Source organism: Galendromus occidentalis, unplaced genomic scaffold, assembly GCF_000255335.2.
Source record: "Galendromus occidentalis unplaced genomic scaffold, Mocc_1.1 scf7180000077087, whole genome shotgun sequence".
Taxonomy (NCBI): domain Eukaryota; kingdom Metazoa; phylum Arthropoda; class Arachnida; order Mesostigmata; family Phytoseiidae; genus Galendromus; species Galendromus occidentalis.
Window position 1 is genome coordinate 162,144 of NW_003805075.1, and position 20,234 is coordinate 182,377.

General features: G+C 52.4%; 2 protein-coding genes across 2 annotated transcripts; both read right to left on the minus strand.

The window, feature by feature from the left end:
- Window positions 1–1,946: 1,946 nt before the first annotated feature.
- On the minus strand, window positions 1,947–8,468 carry LOC100899068 (nuclear factor of activated T cells 3). The gene is given in 18 exon segments (XM_029110754.1): window positions 1,947–2,114; window positions 2,284–3,690; window positions 3,958–4,092; window positions 4,177–4,358; window positions 4,455–4,844; window positions 4,992–5,211; window positions 5,303–5,437; window positions 5,439–5,608; window positions 5,746–5,923; window positions 6,009–6,152; window positions 6,237–6,329; window positions 6,458–6,524; window positions 6,646–6,914; window positions 7,027–7,340; window positions 7,521–7,611; window positions 7,951–8,150; window positions 8,187–8,222; window positions 8,330–8,468. Coding segments are annotated over 18 exon segments (4,338 nt in total).
- Window positions 8,469–15,481: 7,013 nt separating this feature from the next.
- On the minus strand, window positions 15,482–19,729 carry LOC100899213 (ER degradation-enhancing alpha-mannosidase-like protein 1). The gene is made up of 10 exons (XM_003740843.2): window positions 19,691–19,729; window positions 18,151–18,311; window positions 17,764–18,025; window positions 17,475–17,617; window positions 17,319–17,383; window positions 17,078–17,236; window positions 16,792–16,960; window positions 16,548–16,683; window positions 16,289–16,374; window positions 15,482–16,216 (listed from the first exon to the last, which is right to left on the minus strand). Exons 1-10 carry the CDS (start codon window positions 19,727–19,729, stop codon window positions 15,640–15,642), a joined length of 1,797 nt encoding a protein of 598 aa, XP_003740891.1. The 3' UTR covers window positions 15,482–15,639.
- Between the last annotated feature and the right edge of the window lie 505 nt (window positions 19,730–20,234).

Sequence of the window (20,234 nt, forward strand, 5' to 3'; positions counted from 1 at the left end):
TGCGATGCTCACCATCATGAGAATTCTGAGTAGGCGCCTGATTCGACGTACCGTATTTTCTCTAATACTCGGGCACCCTAAGTCCGACTCGGATGCACCGGCGAATCCTTCCACACGGAGGTAGGCTAAGCGGTCAGCTCGCATTCCGGAGTTTCGTCATCTGCCTCAGGAACGAGCGATCGACTATTGCGCGAGCTCATACTGGACATATTTGCCGGGGCATCAGGGTTGATGGTCGACGTGCCCCGCTACTAGAGATAGGAGTGGTCATTCGACCTGATCTTCCTGAAGGCCCACACTCTACTGAATAAACGCTGTTGTTCAATGCAAACTTCTTAAAGATGGCTCCGTTCAGTTCAGCAGGAAAAAAGAAGCATAGGATCCTAGTGCTCGGTCTTTTGGATGTGGAGGGTCTGAAGTGTGGGTTTCGTCCCGCACTACGGGTGGTGCTAGTCTGCCACCTTCCCTCAAGCAGCATTGCGACTATCGATGGAGTAGGTAATCTTGGGTTGATGCTTCGGCTTTGCCTGAGGAGCTCAGATCCCAGGGTATGAGTTTCCCAGATCGACTCGAGAGTCACCAGAGGGCGTTGGCTACACGATGCCACAGGAACAAGGTTCGTCGGGGAAGAATCAGATAACGCTTAGTTGAATAAAGATGCGTTGACTTGAAAAATATTTCGATATATTAATGCGACACAGCTCTTTAGAGCGCGGGAGCTCTTGCTCACATTGAGCTCGGTCTCAGTATCGCACGGGTTCATTTGCGTCATGCGATCTCACGTCAGTAGACGTACCTAATCACTCGGACTATTACACATGTTAGATGAGTAAAGTGTCACAATGTATGCTGTCAGCCGTCCCTTCTGTCAGTATCTACAGTTCTCGAAACAGTAGCTTCCGAAAATATAGATTATGTCCATCATTTCAGATTATATACAGATTGAACAAGCACACACGGAGCGTTGGTGCACGTGTATGTCGATTGCTGAGATACATAAAACACCAAAATGCTTATCCACCTATCTAGATGAGTATAATCTTTTCCGAAACGTCAGGATTGACTCGCAACCGCCAGCTGCGATCACATTGATAACAACACCGATTTGCGCCTATGTACAAAGTTGATTACACGCTCTAAACAGAATCTTTCAAACGAACATTCTAACGTCCGTGACTCTCGTATGGAGAATCTCGAGTTTCATCCTCGATTTTGAAGCTCTCGAAACAGCGTGAGAGACGATCCGACAGATCAAGCATATCGAGGGAGCACTCCGAAGGGGCGATCGGGCTCTATCGTGAAAACTCGGCCATACCTCCCTGTCTTGGCTAGGGCGCGGGAAGCGCATGCGTCTCGACACCGCTCTCTGAACAGGGTCCGGAATCTCGCACCGCGCTCAAAAGAAAAATGAATATACGATCAAAACGTCTAACAATGCCATCCTAATGCCCGGATCCATGCGACTGAGTGAGCGAAAGATAGGAGAAAAGAATAGAGAAAAAAATCGGAGCATCAACAGCATGGAATGTGCGTGCGGAAACCGAACAAAAGCGGCCGAAAATGATTTCAAGCCTCTAAAAACGGAGCTCGTCTCCGAAATTTTCGTCGGGAAGCAGATAACATGTTCAGCAATCCATTGACTCCACGCTAACTTAACGAATGCTGTTCGCCTTCTGTATATTCGTCCACAAGCTTCTTGGGATAGAGCCGAGAAGCCTGCCGACTCGTGCATTGCACAAAGGTTTCAGGAGTTGCCTTCGCGAGATATACCCCGTTGAGAGGGCTCGACTATTAAACACTTATCTGTTATATATGTGTGATTTAGGGAACAAGTAATTTTGCCTAAGTTTCGCGAAATGGCACTGGAGTTCCCGTTTTCGAAACGCCACATCACAATGCTAAAGCTGAATCGCCTCAATAACAACGATCATCTTCTTTGGTAAAGTTCAGAACATCGGCGGTCCTGTTGAGCCCTGCTGCATCGCTTGGAGCGACGAGTTCTGTTGGTTTTGGGATCGCTCGACGAAACTGTCGGGGTTAATGATCCGAATCAACTCGTTCTCGGGCAACATGGACATGGACTGCAGCTGACATTCCATCTGTTGATTTAACACCTGCGGAGAATAGATCGATTGGCCTCTCTGCCTTCTCTACTGCATTTGATGAGACAATGGGACGTATTCGATCTCTCGTAGAACGACGTAATCAATTTGCACATTTGTCGAGCACGATGATATCGAGCATGGGAGAAATAAGCACGGGACTGTCGAGTCCCGGACGTACCTGCTGCTGTTGATTTTGCGCAATGATTTTCGGAGCCACGTGGTTCTGCTGGATGCTTGCCTGGATCGCCTGGTTCATGGCGCCGTTTGTTTGAGATTTCTCGAGACCCATCGAAGTGTCCATGTTCATATGGCCTCGGTCCTTATGCTGTTGGGACATTTGATCGACGACCTGCTGAGCGAAGCCGGGAACAGCGCTCGGCGACTGAGAGCTCACCGTCCGTGGGAAAGAGATTCCATTGGAGGCGAGAAGTTGGTTGGCCAAAGCGACATTGCTGACTGACTGCGACTCCGCAGTCGGATTTGTCGGCACGACGAAATGTTGAAGGTCCATCTTCTGACTCGGAGTCAGATTCAACGGTGGAGGAGTCATGTTGGTGAATGCGTGCTGACCGAAGGCTGCGCTTTCAGCCAAACCGTTTTGGTGAGCTGGAAGGGTGTTCTGCTGCGACGTGTTGCGTGTGCTCTGCTGTTGCTGCTGCTGCTGCATTCCAAAATTTTGGCTCGTGGAATGGCTCTCGAGAAGATTGGCGCCGTTAAGTACGGGTTGAGCCATGCCCCCCATTTGATTCGAGGGCGAAACACCCTCCAACTGACTGATTTGGTTCGGAGAAGCTGCGATCGATTGCGGCGAAGCGACCATCTGAGCGGCCTGAACAGGAGACGTCACCTGCACGGATTGCGTGACCATTTGTCCTGCGCAAGGCACGCTCTGTGTTATGAGTTCCCCCGAGGACGTTATCATGGTCTGAGTCGACGTAATCGGAGCGACCTGCTGAACGAATTGCTGGTTCGCGGTGGACGTTGCAGAAAGCGCGCCATTCGGCGAATCTACGTTCATTGGGACTTCGGCGTTCGATGCAGCGCACTGGCAATCCATTGGCGTGACGGTTGACGTGCCGAATTGATTGTTGACCGCGGCTGCGACCGCGATTCGACTGAAGACATTATCGAACGAGTTCTGTTGAGATGTAGCTTGCTGATTGACTTGGGTCTGGGTCGTCTGTTGCGTCGACTGCGGTGTCATCGCCAGCGAAGACTCTCCGGGGGACGAGGCCAGACCGTTGCTCGGGGCAAACGGGGAGCTCTGCGGTTGGACATTTTGGAAGCTCCCGTTTCCCAGCGAGCTATTCGAGAACTGACTGTGGGGCGAACTGGACGTGTCCTGCGGCGAAAACGCCGAGCCGACTGGCGCCTTATTTTGAGCGGATGCGACTGGCGTCGAGGGCATCCGCGCGAACTGCGGGAACTGGGTCTGCATCGGTGAGTTCCCGATTTGACTCTGTTGACCGAAGCTTTGGTCAGTACTGAAGCACGAGCCCTCAGGTGAGCTCTGGCTTTGAGCCATGACAGGTGCAAAAGACTGCTGGGGCTGCTGCATGATGGAGTTGCCGAAAACTCCGTTCGGCTGGAACGACTCCATGAAACCATCTCGCATCTCGGTTTGATTTAATTGCGACTGAGCCGCTGGTGCCACTTCGGCCGGCGAGAGATTCGTTTGATGAGGAACGGGAGATGAACGCATCATTTGATTGCTTTGATCTGAAGCCATTTGTTGCGATTGCTGTTGTTGTTGTTGCTGCTGCTGCTGTTGTTGTTGCTGCTGCTGTTGCTGCTGCGGTGTTTGCGATGGCGCTTGCTGTGTGTGTTCGCCATCTGTTTCTGAGAGGAAGACTTTCTGCTTCTTCATCAGAACGTCGTCAGTGGCATCTTCCATGTTCTGGGCACTTGCGGCCAACGAAGTAGCGATATGCTGTATGGCGGCTTGGTCGGTCGCAGACATCGGCTGTTTCGTGTCAGCCCAGACGACCTTGAAAGAGGCGGGAACACATTCACTCCACAGTCGGGTTGGGGATGTTGACAAGATGGGTATGATCGAGAATTTCCCTCTTACCTGGACATCTGCGTTGTTCTGAGTTTGTTGCCCGTTCCAGTTCGAGGCGGGATTCGGGGGAGACATGGTGTTCTGTGTTGGTTTTTGAGGCACTCCGGTCTGCAGAGGGCTGGTGGTTGTGAGCATCTGGTCCTCTAACACAGTGACTACTGGCTCCGGCAAGAATTCCGGAATTCTCTTGTCTGTAAATAGAATGGTGTCAGATTTCGCAAGACGCAGCGCTCAAATGTCCGAGCACAGGGGACGGAGGAGGCAGGTTTCCGAGGACGCGTTCCCACCTGGTGGCTTGAGATCATGGTCGGAGATTTTTCGTTTGATTCCATTGTCGGATCCGATTAGGGTTTCCGCGGAATTCTGATTGAAGTTCTCGAAACTCTTGCCGGCTTGATCCTGGTTCTGCGAGGCTTGGGGGGCGGCCGCATTCACAGGATTTTGAACAGCTGCATGACCGGTCGTATTGCTTGCAATCAGGTTCAGGACCGCCTGGGCTTGGCTGGCTGTGGGAACCACGACGAATTGTATCGTCGGTTGCGAGCTGGGGGCCGAGGCGGCCGGTGAGACCGACGTGGACGTGGAGGCTCCTGAGAGAACGGGAATCTGGAGTATCGCTGAAGAAGCTTGAGGTGTCTTGGGCAACAGCGTCGTTGCGGTTGGATTCGATGGCGCATCTGGAAGGAAGCGACTTCAGTCTTCGGTTGCCCCACGGATATGCACGACAATGAGCCTAAGACATGAATATGCTCGATTAGCTCCAGAGCCCACGGCAGATGGGTGAGATCTATGGAGTCAATGAGCTTCACAATATGTTCGCTCACCGAAATTCTCTGCTTTACCGTTGTTTTGACCATTCGGAGGAGTGGGCGAGTGCTGTTGCGGTTGAATTTTGATAATTTGAGCTTTTTCGGCTTGTCGAGGCAAATAGACGAACGTGGATGGGTCCGAGAATCGGCCTCCGCTGGCGACCACGAGTTCCACCTCTACGGGTTGAGTGATATTTCTATCCATGTAGGGAGGCACTTGGCAAATCAGATGCGTCTGAGGACACCGAATCGAATATATGGATCAGCACGTTGCATCGATCAGTCGGAACGGAATTTGGAAAAATTCGCCACCATGCAGAACTCACGGTTTGAAGAAACTCCTTCTCTGGTATCACACTATTTTGCCAACAAATGCGACCATCCACAACCTGGAATGATAAGTTATTGAAATCCAACCGAGCTCATTCTGCTTGTCAACGCATTCCTAGGCAATTCCGGAGTATACATGATAGAATAACTGTGGACAATCGCTCTCACCTCACGGAAAATGACTTTTGTATCTTTCAAGAAGTTCTTCCCGATGATGAAGAGCTCGGCGTCCGATGGGCCGCAATCGCAAGAGACGGCTGACAATGACTTCTTGCTGACTTCGGGCGCACCCGGTGGTTGGGCTAAAGGAATACGCTCGAGAGTCAGATCGAGGGACATACGGAGAGCACAAACATCCGTCAACTGCCTTCATAGGTACTGCTCGAATTTGACCGCTCCTCGCATACATACATTCGGCAATTCGACATCGAGGACTTACTGCAAAGTATCGGAGCGGAAGCAGTCTGAAGGGTTACTCCGTTCTCTAGGACAAAACGAAATACCAGTCGACACTTCGTGCTCCTCTTCTTGCTGGCGTTGACGTTCTCGGCGAACGCCTGGTTGGACGCACGAGGTCCATATCGGATAAGACGCTTCTCAACGTCTACGTTCCGTTCCTGAGGAATAAGGAAAGATCATTAGAGTTCATCCTTCAGTCAGCACTGCATCTGCTAGCCTTGATGGCTCAGAGAGCCAGCTCACCTTGAGGATCCCCACACAATCCACTGAGATTTCCCGCGCTGAAGGTCCAGCGCTGCCGACCGGTTGCGGCGGGACAACAATTTGTATGGCCGTGGTGCCCTCGATGCGCAACTCCTCACATGGAGTGGAGTTTTTACCGCAGACCTGACAAGTTTCGGGAACGATTGAAACAAACGTTCCGACACGTATGGTCGGAGACAATTGAGCCATATGCCACATGCAACCTACTTTGCTGGCTTGGTAGAACATGTGCGGTATGGGACGGCCTTGATCGGTGCCGATAAAAACGAGCAGTCGACCTCCTTGATCTGCTCCGGTCAACTGGAAAGCGTTCAAAAATCTCTCGGGTCATTCCCGCCGAGGACCGTAAAACCGTGGACTACATAACGAATCTCATCGAAGAATTGCGCTAATCTGATCCAGTAGAATCTCTTGGAACCCAGACTGACCTTGACGGTCGGAAAGGCATTCCCAGTTCTATCTTTCACGGCCCCACGGCTTCCTTCCGTGAGATATCTGAATAAAGAATTCGGAGCTGAAGTCAGGATCGCGTAGCTCGATTTCAAAATACGTCCAACTGACGAGAACTATCTCCTATTGAATCAAACTCCGATCAGGAGAGGTTTCGCTTTATCACCTCGCTCGATGCTGTTCTTCCGGCTGGTGTACGATCTTGAGCTCTAAGCCGCCCTTGAGCTTGTTCGGGTGCACGTTGTAAAGACTGATAGTTTCCTCAGCGGTACTGGACTGCGCCAAATGATAGACAAGCGACGAACGTGACGTTCCACCCGTAGCGCTCTGCGCCTGTTTCGCTGGCGGAACCTTATGCGGTCTCAAGCTGACAGAAGGCGAACTCCGTTGCAACGCAACCTGTCTCTGTCGGTATCCGGCTCCCCCCGCGAGAACCTAGACCAGGACGAGATCATTTCAGCGAACGCCCAACCAATCATCGACGTCCTCTCACCGTGATCGATTTTCGATCGGCTAGCGGTAGGTAGCCGGGCGGTTTTCTGCTCACCTTCCTTCTCGGGACATTACGATTATTGTAGTGGTGTTGTTGAAGAATGAGATTCAGACTGTTCAATCGAGTCTTCTGACTGGTCGCATTGCTAGTGGAAGCCGCTAGCGTACGCACTTCGTCGACGGGAGCAGCGCCGCCGTTCGCTTGCTGCTGCATGAGTGTTCTCAGAGCAGCCTCGAAGGTGAGGTCCCGGTTTCTCACGTTCTCCTCCTCGAGTGGACCCAAACGACGTTCCGAAAGCTCCGAACCCAATGTAGCTTCTTCGTTGTCAACACTCAGCATGGAAACGGTGCCAGCTCCCTGACTCGAAGCTGAGGAAGAGCTCAGCATCAGATACGACGCCAAAGTACACACGAGCGTATGGCAGGGTCGCCGCGTACGAATCCGTCGGCGGATAATAACCGGTGACGCGTCACTAGCACCGAGCATCGGTCCGCTCGGAGGAGTTGGAGGAGTTCGGCCGCGTGCACTCATTCTAATCACTCACTCACCTGTCTGACTTTGTCGAGTGAGGCTCTCGTTACTCGAAGACCTGCTCTCATCGACGTAGCCTGCCGCTGTTGAGTCAGCAATGATGTCAACCTGCAACCAAAATGAAAGTACATTTCAAGCTACACCACAATCAAGCGATCCGATTACTCGGAAGCGATTGACTCTTTTGGGAGCGGTTCAAACGAATTCTGAGTCTTGGAAGCTCGCGGCATATCGTTTAGCATTTTATCAATCGCCTCTCCAGCTTGATGCAAGATCAATGGAAGAGACCCAGACGAACCCGCAGACGTTCGAATCGGATGTACCGACAACAACGGCAACTCATCTGAGCCGTGCCTCTCTTTCCATCTCATCGAGTTTTTCTTCCTCGGCTTCCCCTTCTTGTTCGGAACTTGTTCGAGCAGACGAACGGTCCTCCCTCAAGTTTACCTTTTCCTGGGGGGGCAGGTGGATCTGTTGGTGGAACGTTTTGGCTTTCTGGCTCTCCTCGGTCATCGTCATGTTGAAGAGCTTGAACATCATGGTCGAGGGCTCTTGAGTCTCGTTCGGGCCCACCATGCCATTCGCCCCGTTCACATTCAGCAGGGGTTTCGAGCTATGTGACGGCTCCATGCCTGGCATCGTCGAGGCTGTGTCGTAGGTGTCGTAGTGCTGGTGGAAGACGCGGCCGTTGAGCATCGCCGGGCCATGAACCGTAGACGCTGGAATTTAGGTAAATTCAATGAATCAATGAGTGCTCCGGTCGAGCCGTCGTCCGCCTGGGGTCGGCGCTCTCGTCCGCCCCCCCGCCTTCCCCCATGCTACTCACCATCGCAGCTAGCGTCTATGTGAGGCGTCACGCGGTACGAAGGCGTCGTGGAACTGACCCCACCTCCCTCTTCGCCTGCGGGGCTTACGGATTGCTGATGTCTGTCCATCGTTCCGATAGTTGAGTTTTTCAAAGTCATGGACGTCACGAGCGATTGACTTGACTATCTGGAAGAGAATAGGGCGAAATTCGATTTCAGAAGCGTCGTATCATTCAAAGTCAGATCGACATCTCGCAGATCTGGGATTTTTCGTCGAACGGATCACCTGGATCCTAGTAGTAGACTACTTCTGAGAGTACTAGAGACGTATTGACTCCGCTTCCGCATTCCGAATCGCTCGTAGTAACCAAACGGACCGCTTACTCGTCGCCGTAATAATAACCGCTCGACAGCGAGCCAGTCGAGCAACCCCGTTTCTGGCTGACGTCGATGCTCTTATCCCGGAGACAACGAGCAGCGTTCGTACCTATCAGTCCGACCGAGAGACCGCATGCGCAGGGAATTCAGGGGGGAAAAAAAGTCATTCGTAAATCCACATACGAGTTCGAAGTTTCGGACGCATTAGTGAAGCATTCGCGACTTTCGGCGCTCTCCGAGTATTCCGTGCTTGACACGAACTTCGTGTAAGCCTGCGAGGATTCCGTTTAGCCGTCTATCTATACAACATCGCTTAATCTTCTCTTAGGGTTCTTTGGCCTCTCTCTTCGTTCTTGCGTCACTTGCTCTCACTTTTCAACGAATCTGTGAGAGGAATAGAAACGGGAAGAATGGTCAGCGGGAGGAAGCCGCAGCAGCAGCAGCGGCTTGAGTACGTTCAAGCTCAAGTTCGAACCCTCGTCGCGCGGACCGGCAGAGCCGGAGCTCTGGGAGCGTTCGAACGTCGAAGCGGTCACGAACGAATGCCTAGGTGCCGACGCAATATCGGACCGGCGACAAGCGACCCGAGCGTCTCCCGGCATTGTTCTCAGCGGAGCAAAACTCGAAGATATCGACAAAAAAATTCTCCAGCTGTTCCGCACCCGCATGCTCACACTGACTGGAAGAGCGATCCCTCTCGTGTCCGAGTTGCTGAAATTCGCTCACGGCCGCTCGAGCCGGACCGACTGAAAAGCAGCAGCCTCCAACTGCGAGCCGCCAGTCGACTTTGAGCGGATAGATAGGCAGATGAGCCGATAGGGGATGTTCATGAGCGTTGTGCGTCCGAGTCGTAGAGACGGCCGAGCACATTCCCCTGCTGGTTCGCTAAGTGCAGCTTCCACCGCTACGGTCGTCGTCGTCGCCGCCGTCGCTGCTCCTGCCTTAGTTCTCCCGAGTGAGAGGACCAGCGTATTTGACGCAGCTCTGCCGTAGCTGGTGCTGCTGACTGTCGTTATCAGCCGATAGCAGCGGTGGATAATGGTCGCCGGACGCCGCAACAAGGAAGCAGCGTTCGCATCAACAAGCGACCAGTAGTCAGGAGAAGGTACTCGTCTCTACCCGCAGCGGAGTGCAAAGCCGATGACAAGAAGGCGCGCGCCTTCTGACATCGAACACTGCTGCTCCGGGTGGACAGCACGAGTCTGCCGGCGAATCGGCCGGCCGGCCGGTGAGGATGCCGGTGGTTGTTGTTCTTGTGGTGTTTCTTTCTCTCTATCTATCTACCTATCTATCATCATCTGGCCATCCATCCGCGGCGGTGCCTCTAGAATCACCGCGACGGGTGTTATAACGGCGGTGGCGGCAATGATGCCGACGACGTCAACGAGGACGCTCAACACAAAGCCGTCGGCAGAGTAGCGCCGCAGAGCTTGTCCTCGATCCGTCGATCGCATGACCATGCTCCCGAGAAGTCCATCCTACGGCTGCTGTCATAAGAAGTATTTTTCGAGGACAGAGGCCACCGGAAGTTGAGCCGTGCGATCCGGTTCGAAGACATTTACAGTCCCATCGGTGCGGTAATCTCGCATTCCTTACGACGAATGGTCGTCATATACTCGGCTCTCGTGAATACCTCAAGCGCATTCGAGGGATCGTCAATGTTTTCTAGTCGTAATAAAAACTTAGATGGTCATTCCGAAGGCTACTCGCTCGCTGGCCACCCGCTCGCTCGCTCGGTTGGTCAGTTCGACAGTCCTGCAGTCAGTCAGTCAGTCGGTCGGTCAGTCCCTCAGTTCGTCCATACGGGACCGTCTGTCACATTACTTGCAGTTCTGGCGCGGTTCATCGACCTTCGGTCTCTGTGGTCAACGCGGTAGGCGCCGTTAGTTGTATCTTTTCTTCCGTGATCCCGATGCGAGCGCACGGGGCAGAGAGACCGACGAGCAGTCCCGCAAGGATCCTCTCGGAAAACAGTCGGCGCGGGCGTCGACCCGTTTTTTCCCGAAAGGAATCCACACGAGAAGACCGAAATCAGTCTCGTGCTACGCTCTTCGAGTAAATTCAATGACTCACGTGACTCTCTCGAGACCGTCGCGCTTCCTGCCAGCAGCGTCTCGATGGAGTGGTCTCCCGCAGAAACGAGATGAGAAATTCGGAATTCATTCCAAACGAGCTTCTACTGAACGACTTTTATCAGATTAGCCGTGAACAGATAGAGTGTCGGTGTCATCGTGAACGAATGAAGCCAGACACCAACAACATACGATTATACTCGGAAGGCAAATGCACTCCGGCTCCGGAATTGGGTCAGCGAACTGTCTCTACGGACAAACGAGATAAGACAGCTGTTGAGTCAGACTAAGCTTTGAGGTTCCAAGTGCTGCCCACAATAGGAATTAATATCGAGTCGGGTTCTCGTTTATCGAGCCAAGCATCCGGACTCAGACGCCCTATCTGTCAGCAAAGATAGGTGGACTTTGGTACGCGAGACTCTATTTTTGGCTCCGATACCTGCTCCTTGTTCTCTGAAGGAAACATACCATAGGGGGTAGACGGCCAATCGAGAGGAAGCATGGGACTCCGGGGTCGATGATCGGGTTCAAAAAAGCGCTCCGAAAACTAAGCCCTGCGGAAATGCAGTCGCGACCGACGCGAAGGGGTGCCGAGTACTCGCGAGCTCTGAATTTCCGCGGGAACATTGCTCTCTCGACGGGATGACGTATCGGGTGCCTAATCCCCGAGATATGGCGCTAAATCACTCGATGATGCCAGAAGACACCGTCAATGGGAAAACTCGCCGTAAATGTTCCTACGGCACGATGTCCGGAAATTCCTCGGAAGGCTTCCAGAAATTCGCAATCCTTCACTGAGCAAGTCTCTCAGACCATCGATAAGCAGCTTTCCGCTCTATGTCGCGATCTGATGGACTGATGGTCCGACCCCTCTTTGACCGCCCGCGCGACCTCGGGTGGTTTCCATCTCGCCTCAGAGTCCCGATCCAAGCGCCTCGAGCACGCGGATTCCGCAATCCATGTCCGAAGGGAAAAATCCCTGGAGCGAATGAGGCGGGCGGGCAGGCACGAGGATGCAACAACTACTCAGCTGAGATCTCCATCAGGTTCCCCTAGTCCACCGATGGAGTCTTCGCGTGGGAAAAATTACCGTGCGTTCTACGGCGACCGCTCTTCTCTTCCCAATCAGATTTCCCATCGAGTCTTCAACTCGGGTTGTGTTCACTGTTGTTGCTCTCGTTCCTATTCGTGCCGATTGCTGTCAGTTAGTCGGAGTCTCGACTTCCACTCCGGCGGTCGCGTCATTCCGCGAGCCGTCCAGCTTCCCGCAGGCCTCCCATCCCGAAAGCTTGAGCGCATCGTTGACAAGTCTTCGACTTCAAGGATGTTGCCGACTAGCTCGCCGATCGATCGCAGCTCGCACTCACTCGTAAGGTCATCGGAGCGAACGAGAGCAACAGCGCTACCGTCACCAAAACACTAACAATCAACTATTCGAGGCCAAAGAGAGATGATTGTTTGCGCGGACGGAGCTAGCGACAGACGGTGAGGAACGGATAAACCGACAGACGTTCAGGCACCGACAGAAATTCCTCACGTCGTTAGCCGGCGACACAAATCGGCATCGATGGCGAGAGTGCTAACCGGCCGGCCGGTCGACCGCTCGGTCGGCCGACGTCAGACGAACAGCCTTTATCTCAGACAGAATGAATGTATGTATGTAGTAGGTAGCTCGTTCGAGTAGCCCGGCGCGCGCGCGAGCTCAGCCACTCGGTTGAGCTCTGGTGGCCTTCGCGACGACGCAGTTCAGACAGATTCCAGAAAGCTAAATATGAGACGACGACAACGATGCTGCTCAAATACCACAACCATGTTCCATGGCTTCTCCGCTCAGAGGACAAAATTGGATGAGCGCGGACTGTCCGGCCGAGTCTGCCACCGAACGACCTGTCCGCCGAGCAACGGACTAAACCAAGGGATAGAGATACTCGCTTCGAGTTGCTCGAGACAGATAATGGCACGGATGCCTTCACCAGAAAAACGTATCAGACAGCTCCGGACGGTCCGTCAGATGAGTTGTCGGACTTTCCAGGCATTCCTTGAGCACCGTTCCCCGACCAATGAAAAGAAAAAACATCGTCCCGACACGCTTCGTCTCTACGAGCCGTGAAGCTCTCCAAGCTCCAAGTTCCTGCTATCCGCCCTTCGACCCATTACAGATCCGACGCAGAGGAATTCGAAATCAACAAGTTCGACGGTTTCTGGTCTCGCCTCCCTGTCTGCCTGTCGACCTAGGACGCCCGCGATCGGACATATCGGGGGCGGTCGTTGGGTCCGCGCGAACTTTGCACACGAATCAAGTGCTAGGTGATCAATTAGCGGAGTTGTAGCAATTAATAACGTGATCGATCAATCCAGTGCACTCGTTGTCACGCTCGAGTCAAACTCACCAACATCTGCAAATGAAAGGCGTCATGCCAGTCGAGAGCTCCTATGGGGCTGAGGCTGTCCTGACGCAAGTTCTGTCGCTGGGAATGTCGTTGTTGCAAAGAATAACCCAATTACGGAGGGGATCCGCTCGGTGACGAGGCGGTGCGTTCGACGCGCACGGGGGCTGAATGAGAGGACGAGGATTTTGTTTCCGCTCCGAGATTATCTCAGTTCGCGCTAGTCCACTGTGAAGCGAGGCTTTGGCCTTTCGAATTGTATGTTTTTCACCACTAGAGAGTCTGCTCCCCGATGACTGACGACTCTCATGAGCGCTCGCCGCATCCGATGGAGACGTGTGTTCCGTTGCATGAGCCACTGTTCATTTCGTAACACACACTCGTTACGAGACCCCGACCGCCGCCGAACTCAGCATCAGCACCATAACCACTAGCACCGGAGTCGCGAGCCTCGCGCACTTTTCAACAGAAGTTTCTCGTTCCAGACAGATGAGACACATGCGCTACCGTTTCACTGCTCATCCGAGAGACTCCCGCACATCAAAGTCCGCAGATACAGAGCGTAGCACCCGTGAGCCGATGATTCGTGGAAAAACTTTAGCAACAATGGAGCTACGTCCGCGCATACTAGTTCCGGAGCGAAATAACTTGAGGAAGCCGAGCGCCCGACCGACCGACCACCGGAACGATCAACTGGCTGACTGACTAGCTGATCGTAGTGGTGGCGATGGTGTCGTCTGACTGGTTGACGAGTAGAATGCTTATCTCTGGTCGACGAGGAGACAAGTCAATGACTTGTTGCCTCCAGGTCCAGATACTTGGGCCGCTGCCGGTCCCAGATCGCTACCTCTGAAGAAACAGGGCCGATTCTTGCAGAAGTGAGCACTCCGTCAGTCGTACATTGCTCGTCCCACAAAACGTCGGAGCAGTAGCAGCGGCAGCAGCAACCTTACGAAACGGACAGACCAGAGGAGAGTGGACCCTCACTTTCTTTTTTGGCTGCTGTGTTGATGTTGTTATTTTGTCTCTCCGTGGCTGTCTGCTAGATTCGAATTTCAACTGTGAGGTCGGAATGGTACTGCCGGTGTGGAGGTTTTTCTTCCTGACGAGAATTCGGGCTCATCTCTGCGCGAGAAAATGCCAGGTTGATTGGAACTAAGATATCTCTACTCTCAGCGTAGGGGACCTAGGATTCGATGATCTCTGCCTGCAATCTAAATACGAGTACATCGAGAGCGTGGGGATCAAGACATCAAGACTATGCGTTTGCGAATATCACGAATTTCGGAGAAGTTAGATTCCCTGTCTCGACGGCGGGCTCCTCCGCGTTCTGCGCTGGACTGACCACGGTGCTGGGAGGCGCGATGGTCAGGAAAAGTTCTCCTAATCGGGAGAGATACACAGGACATCGATTGTTGAGCTGTCGGGAGCGCAGTGCGACTCTACCGCAGATCTCTCTTCGAAACGTCTGACATTTGATTCGGAGCATTGGAATTATATCCTCACTGACAGCAAGAAGGAAGAGATACTTGGCATTTGGCATAAGATGTCCTCTGCCTTCACGGCAGAAGTCTCTCACAGGCTGTTAGGCACCTTCTTGGATCCGTGGAACTGAAGTGTCAGCGAGGGGGAAGGTTCCAGTCCTTATTGGAGATGTGCTCCCACGGTTTTCGCTCGTTTGTCAGGAGCGAGAATCGGACCCTCAGCCACGGAGGTACCTCACCCGGGACGTTACTGACCCAATCTAATCATGCGGTGAAGTTACGGAATGAAAGGAACGTGCGGCGGCTCGGGCACTTCCTCTGCACTCAGGACACGAAAAATGTGGAGCATCCTCTCCGGTTTCGCGGCGAGGAACTTTTCTCTATGGTATGGGAATCGCGGCGGAGCTCCTTCCAGGGTCGGGTTCCAGAGATCAGATTCATGAATCATCCCCGTCCTCTGAGCCGCTTGGGTGGGTGAAGGGTCTCATGCTGATTGCTAGGTAATCATGCATGGGACCTATCCTGTGAGTCCTGACTTTTCGCGTACGAGCTGCTGTGTTTGCTCGATGCTCCGTCGGAAAACGGCACTGCATGACATGGGGGGGGGAGCAGGAGAACGGCGATGGAGCCCATCGCAGTGGTTCGCCGCGGCGTTGAAGTGGGACGAATTTCGAGGACTTCCCGAAGAGCGACGGTCTTCTCAAGAATTCGGAGAGGGCTAAGAGTCCGTGGTATCCGGTCTCCCTCGATAAAAAATAATTCCGTCGGGTTGTGGCGGATTCGGTGGAATCCGTCTCAAGTTTTCAGCCTCTCTCAATCCGAAGTAATGCTCATCGAGTTCCGAGCGCTTCTTCAGGCGCACCATTTATTAAAAACAGGCTCACTCACAATCCTCATGTGGGAATTCTTTTGGGGAAGTCTGACTCGCGAGAGAGTCCATGGAGCAATCGGCACGAATTCATCATTGATTTATTCGGGAATGCGTCTTGTTTCGAGGCTCCAGAGGGAATCATCCCAAGAGAAAATCCTCGCTGCCCAGAGATATGTCAAGCCCCAGGGACGTGCTCACCTGGGTGAGATACTCATGCTTCAAGGGCAGCAAGTATTGGCGCTCTTGATCAACTTTCATGCAGCCAATGGAGGCGTTAACTTTCGACAGAAGGATCTCATCCGTCGAGGGTGGATCTTCGGCGGGAGGTTTCAGCGCGGGGTTGGATGTTCCGTCGACGGCTGTGCGCAGATCTTTTATCACCGGGAAGATATGTCCTTCGGTTGTGAAAATGAAGCTCGGAGCACGTGGACTGTTGAGGGGGTTCTCGAAGTCAAAGAGCAAGTAGAGATATTTACAAGTTTCCGAGAGGAAAAAGCTTTCCATTCGATCTTCGAGAGATTTGTCATGGACGTCGTGGATCGTCGCGTAACCACATTTCGCTTTCGAATAAGTATTCAAGCTGTGTAGAATTTCTTTTCCAACGTGGAGGTAGAAAGGATTCTTGGTCGCTCGATATAACAAATATGTGCTTTCAGCTAGCTCAGGTCGCAGCGGGTAGAAGTGTACGTCAGCATTCATGGAGTGCCAATTGAATCTGGAAGAATCGAAAATGTCGATCTCGTTCGATGGAACTTAGTCATACGCCAGAGGCTTCCGGAGGTCTCACCTCTCGGGGAGAGCGTCGAACTTCCGCCAAATTGCGTGATACAGTGCGTGAGAACATATCGCCTCCTCTACGTCGCCGACCAGGACCTATGGATACGAAAGACTTTCAGTCACCGGACTCGAATCGAACGGAAGACCTCCCCCTAGCCGGGATGCCCACCTGAGGGCTCCGTATCCAAGGGTCGGCTCCCAGACTCGGAGTCTCAATAGAAGAAATCGAAACTCCGGGAGAGGCCGTGCACGGATGTTGAATGGCTCACCTGGACCCCACTGAATGCGGCTTGGAGTGCGTCGATCCACAGGGTTGCTGTGCGCCCATTGGCCATGTTGACGTTGACGTAAAGAGGATGATCACCGGAGCCAGCATTGCACTCCAGTCTCCCTTTACGCATGTACCTTCGCGAACCAAGATCAGGTTTCAATGCCGATTTCTCCCGCTGTTTTATACATACGACTAGAAACAATAAATGCCGAGGGCCTGAAGAACCCCAAAAATCCGCTCACCTCTTAATCAGTGAATAGCTCTCATTGAAACGAACGTAATCCTCTCGATCCCCGAACAATATGTAGCTCTTGAGCAAATACTCGAAAAAGGAATCCATGCCAGCCCCTATACCGGATAGCGTCCCCACCCATTGACCAGAATGGACATCGATGACGTTTCCAAGAAGTCCTGCAAGGGGAAATGAGGGGAGACGCCCATGAGCATAGCCTTTAGCTTGATTGCCATCCTCAATCGGGGATCCGTCGGGCAGCCATTCCACAAGCTAAGATTCTCCATTCGTCGCACCTGTTTGCTCGTTCCTTCTCAACCATAAAGCTTTGACAGCACGGCGCGCAACATTTTCGAACACGACATCTCCAGTAAGCCGTGTCAGAACCCCGAACTCGAGAAGAAGGCTCCCCGCCCCCGCCGTGCACGTTTGAGTGGAGCAGTTCGTCGGAACGCCTGCGGGAATCGGACGGCGATCGTCAATATAAATGCAAGGTCATCGAAAATCAGGGCAAACTCATTCCCAGAAGCCCCGTACCTGTAATAAGATTCACCCTGGGAAACGGAATTCCAGTCGAGGTTCCTTCGAATGCGGGCAGCAATCTGGAAGGGGAGCACGTGATTGGAATCGAGCAGAAAAACACACTCTTATCGATGGTGATGCAGGAGACCTTGTCCCAACTCCAGTATTCACCTGTTCGCGAGATCTCTTGATAAAGTCAACAACTCATCGTTGTACCCAGCGGGGGTCAGATCACCGAGATGCTTGTTCGGGTCAGTTATCAAGAGATGGGCGCTCAACAACGACCCAAGAAGACGGATATTGGCTTCGAAAACCTGCATAGACCATTAATTGTTGGGCGTAAGAATCGGGGAGGAGCGATATCACTAAACGAATAAATTCCTGATTATCTTTAATTGAGGTGGATCATTTCGGCCGACTTTGATGCGTCCTCCGCCCATAATTATTCTCGAGCGTATACCTGGACTGTGTTATTCCTGCTGAAGGATACGTTTTCCAGTATCAGCTTTACCGCTCTCTTGAATTCGGAATGATTCCCCATCACAGCAAGCGTGCTCAGGGAATCCACCAGTGTCAGACTATAATCGCCGAGTACGTCATTTATGTTAATATTGTCTCTGTGTAAAAGATCGGGACCTCGTCCGCAGCAGTCTATGGGATTAAGCTCGTCTGCCGGGAACGCGTGTTGCATATAAGAGTCGTAGGCGAATGTAAACATCTCCCTGAAAGGAGAAGCGGATATTTTTGAAAACTATTCAGATTAAGGCGCTGGTTTCTCGAGCGCGTCTAATGCGCGAAATGATCCGGATATGGATCTCCTGTCCTCCACCGGGGAGGGTGGTATTACCTTGTGCGTTCGAGCATCTCCAGGCGCTCCGTGTCATCGAAAGCCCCGTAGCGGCGATCATACCGCCCTGGTTTTGTTAGAAACACATTGATGTTCGCCCTTATTGTAAGCGTACAAGAAGTCGCCAAAGTCAAGGCCACAAGGCATCTTGTCTGGAGCATCTTCAGAGAGAGAATCGGAGATTCTTAGCTTTTGTAAGATGAGTCATAGCTCGGCTTCGCGAGAGACCCATGTACCCATTATCATAATGTCGAATTGTGCCGCCCTCGGAGTTTCCCACGGCATTGGAAGCATCACGTCAATGTGCCCAGATGCTCCAGTATGAGGTATAATGTAGACCAGTGGAGCTCGGAATTCATATCGTATCGGAAACCCACCATGACCGTATGCGACTCCGTCGATCACTGTTCAGGACGGAACACCAACATCCCCTAAACACAACTCCACACAATTGAAAGCTCACCCTGCCAGATGCTGGATTCGGTCACGTCATTGCCGATGCAGCATACTGTCAATTCCACCCGTAGCGTTTGAAAACACTCTAGTTGGTCATTTTTTGTCGAATCCCGATGAGCGATCTGGAAATCAATAGATATTGAACATAGATATCTGGAAATCAATAGATATTGAAAAGGTTTGTTCCCCGCTGCAGCCGTGGAAGGGGTGCCGGCTGCTGGGAGCTGCACAATGAGATTGATTCCCCAGTATGGGCTTCCGTCTCATTTCCTGACTTGTGCGGGCGAAACTTGGTCTACCCTCAGATCCCATATGGTCACCAACATCGAGTCAACGCCGCTCGAAAGGACTCAGCTCCGTTCAAAGTGCCTCCTTGAATCCTCCTTGCGTAAGCAACATGCGATTCGCAAACAGTGAAAGAGACACGACCGAAGTGACATTCTCGTTCGGGACCTTAACATACCTTCGGATGAAGATCTCCAAGTCGTTCACTTCATTATTCAATTGAGGATTGTCAGTCGTTCTTGCCACACGTCACTGGTCCTTGAACTTCGCTCCCGCGATCTTACGCCGAGCGTGCCGTACGCTTGCACTTGAACATATCAGGGAAGGTGCAGGACTCCATCTATGTGATCCCAAGGGGAACCGCGTACTACAGAATCGAACGCGGGTTGAAGCTCCTCTCTGAAAGGGGGATCAGCTGACTGGAGATTGAAGGAAATGATGTCGATGATCTGTTCTTGAATCACAAGCAGGGGTGAGGCGAACCCTATCGGGATTCCCCAGCTAATATAACATTTCAAGCGCTCATATCTGCTTGCGATAATTGAATTCTTCTGCCCGGGTGATCATACATCTTGGAGAATTCTGGCAGATATGCCGCGAGTCTGAGAAAGGCCTCGGCTCCACGAGACGAGCATCTCGCACAGGAATTTCGCCGATTTCTCCGACTTGCTGCAATTATTATGCTCCAGGAGTGCTTCGAGCAGGCGACTGATTGCTTACGGGCCTCCGGGGGGCTCGAGGCTGCGGCGATCCTTGCGTCGAGACGCTCGAGAGAACAGTACGTCCGGGAAGGACGAACCGACACATTGTAACTAGATTCGCTGTACACGGCTTTCATCATTTACTCTGTAAAACTCAAGGATTCCACGAACCATCCGACGATTGTATATGCAGAAGATGTTCCAAACTCTGTCCCAAATACCACGCTCGAGAATGCCCCAATGTGATATCTCTGAATGATCTCCAAACCGAGAGACCAAATGAACAGAGAAAATGTAATTACTTACTTAGATAGGAAGAAACTACTCATTACGAGTGAATAAAGACTTTGATTATTAGAACAGTACGTCTGGAATCGTTCACAGCAACTGTCCTCTCGTTCCGGAATGACAAAAACATGATAAAGAGAGGCTCGGACCCAGAGCCGTTCCTGCGAGCGACTCGGGTCCGCCTGATACAGCTGTCGGAGCCCTCAGTCGGCAGAGCACTCGAGCGGCTCAAGATTCCGATGGGAATTCATCGAACTGGGCTTTCGAGTCAGAATCAGGGCCTCAACTCGAATGACCTCGACATCTTCGTTCGAAAAATTCCAATTTTAGTTCGAGAACCGCCTCGGCCACGCT